Source organism: Eleginops maclovinus, chromosome 12 (assembly GCF_036324505.1).
Source record: "Eleginops maclovinus isolate JMC-PN-2008 ecotype Puerto Natales chromosome 12, JC_Emac_rtc_rv5, whole genome shotgun sequence".
Classification (NCBI taxonomy): domain Eukaryota; kingdom Metazoa; phylum Chordata; class Actinopteri; order Perciformes; family Eleginopidae; genus Eleginops; species Eleginops maclovinus.
This window is the reverse complement of record NC_086360.1, coordinates 14,708,551-14,711,056: the sequence shown is the minus strand read 5'-3', so window position 1 is coordinate 14,711,056 and position 2,506 is coordinate 14,708,551. Positions and strand designations below refer to the sequence as shown.

At 42.3% G+C, this 2,506-nt stretch overlaps 1 protein-coding gene across 1 annotated transcript; it reads right to left on the bottom strand.

Moving 5' to 3' along the window:
* Positions 1 to 1,379: 1,379 nt before the first annotated feature.
* foxd5 (forkhead box D5) lies at positions 1,380 to 2,429 on the bottom strand. Its single transcript, XM_063896846.1, has one exon. The coding sequence runs from the start codon at positions 2,427 to 2,429 to the stop codon at positions 1,380 to 1,382; it is 1,050 nt and encodes a 349-aa protein (XP_063752916.1).
* Between the last annotated feature and the right edge of the window lie 77 nt (positions 2,430 to 2,506).

Below are 2,506 nucleotides of genomic sequence, written 5' to 3'. Positions count from 1 at the left end.
AGCCTGAACTGACTAAAGAAAAAAAAAAGAGCAGGGAGGGCCAGAACCTTAAGGCCCACAATCAGCGAGCTTCAGGACAAAAATAGACATTTGACTGATGGCAGAGGGGAATTGTATTGGAACCGGTTTGCAACCGGACACTGTTTGTGTCTGTGCTGTCCACACTACCCGGTATGAAGGCATATAAGCCTGGCTGCAGACACATATAGGACTTTATAAGTAGAACATGACACCGCAATGAGCAAACCTCTACTTCCTGATAGAAAAGTTTTTTACTGAAATTACATTTTTTTCACATCTCAATCTGCAGTTTATCTCCGTATCGTTTTAGTACGCATCATTTAAGATTTGCAATCTCTTTACAAGTCTGGGTTAGGCCATTATTACAAGTATGAAGGACACTGTCTGCGCCAATATCTGATAAACAGTGCCATCTTGTGACAGAAAGAAAGAACTGAACTTCTCTTAATCGTTCTAAAATATTTTGATTCCACAACAAACAATAACCATAAGAGACATTTTCTATCTTTAATTTTGGAGTATTTATGAAAAGATATTCTGAGAATAGTGTGGGCTTCTATTTTTTAAATCAAGAGCAATACATGCAAAAGCATTGGTCTCTTATTCATTATAAGATCAACAAGTGTCTAGGGACATTAGTTTAGAGCTGAAATGACCCTTTTTAATCTGCTGGTTGGAAATATTGTTTCAACATTTTTGTCTCAGTAGTTGAATCACCATAATCACATGTTGATTGCACATGTACATTTTTCAACCAGTATTCAAGGATTTTATTTTAATAATCTTTAAATATCATTTAAAAATTAAAGTTCATGTGAATAGTTTGACTTGGAGAACATATAATTGAGTTTGAATGTTGAATATGATTGAGAATTTTGACTTTAATATTTTGGAGATCATGTGGATACATCAGAGAATGTAACTTTTGTACCTTGACACCTTTTGCATCATCTCACGATACAACATATTTTTCACTACATGCTATGGATCACAATACTTATCAGGGGCTTCTCTAATTTACTACACTGTTGTTATATTGTTTCTTTTATAGAAAGCGCCCTGACACAAACAATGATGTTCAAATTAAAGTAGTGCTTTAGGTTACCAAATAAGGAGCTTGAAACATCAGATATTTTACAGATATTTATTTTCACAAGATAATTAATAACAAAAACACACAAAAGGGTTTCCACTGCAGCAAGTCTCACAAATATATTACCAACCATCATATTTACTAGTACATCTTTTAAGACATAACTTTGTCACATAAATATCATGCAATTAAAACATTTCTTTAAGAAACAATCTATACCAGCTTCTCTTCACAAAGCATCAAACACACAGACACTGTGAAGGCTTCAGGAGTGATGGTAAGAGAGTCTGAGGTGCCCGTTTCTTAAAGGAGCATTGCTCAGCATGACAGGAGGACAGAACGGAGCCTGCAGGAGCGTGGGGACTAAACGGGCAGCTGGGCCCGACATGAGGTGACCATACCCGAGAGCATTGCGAGAAGGATTCAGGTTCTGTGCGTTGAAAGGAGAGGGCTTGCTCATGATGCTGTCAATGCTGAAGGAGCATTTTGCCTGCAGGTCAGACTTTGGCTCAGCGGGGTCTGTGGAGCAAAGCTGCGTTCTGAAGTCTTTAGGCCCGTTGCTGTTCCCGTGACTGTTCAAAGTTTGTGGTAGAATGTGATAGGAAGAGGGAGGCAGCATAATGCCCTCCTGCAGAGGCATATACCGGATAGGAGCAGCGGGAGGGGGGCTCACCTGGCCCTGTACGCAATACGGTTGCCCGTATGGCCTGTAGCAGTTCAAGTTGGAGTAAAATATAAGTCCGTCTTTGCCAAACTCGGGCTGGTTTCTCTTGAAGCGCTTCCTACGTCGGAGAAAGCTGCCGTTGTCGAACATGTCCTCTGAGGCAGGATCCAGAGACCAGTAGTTACCTTTTCCCGGATTCCCGGGCTCCCTCGGGATCTTGATGAAACAGTCGTTGAGGGAAAGGTTGTGCCTAATGGAGTTCTGCCAAGCGGGGAACTTGTCTCTGTAGTAGGGGAACTTGTTGCTGATGAAGTCACAGATGCCACTGAGCGTCAGCTTCTTTACCGGGCTCTGCAGGATGGCCATAGTGATGAGGGCGATGTAGGAGTAAGGAGGCTTCACAGAGCTGCTTTGGGCTTTCCTGGACTGCGGGGCGTCTGCGCAGAAACTGTTCTCGCTTTCCCCCGAGGAGTCAGGCTCTGAAGAGTCAAATTCAGCACCAGATTCTGCCGAGTAACCGGGGTCCGTAGAGCACTTATTTCTATAAATACGCACACTGGTAGACTCATCCTCGCCCACTATATCAATCTCATCTTCTTTGAGAAGCGAAGCAGGGTGTTCTGCAGCTTCAAATTCACCGGAGAGAGTCATGTTCACAGGCAGTGGTCAAAAACGCGTAAAAATTCTGTGCACTCGCTGTGCCGAAACGGCATTAATATTTCGCCGTG

What these genes read in the sequence shown, in the direction of transcription:
- foxd5 (XM_063896846.1), bottom strand. Translation starts at nt 2,429, where the DNA reads ATGACTCTCTCCGGTGAATTTGAAGCTGCAGAACACCCTGCTTCGCTT.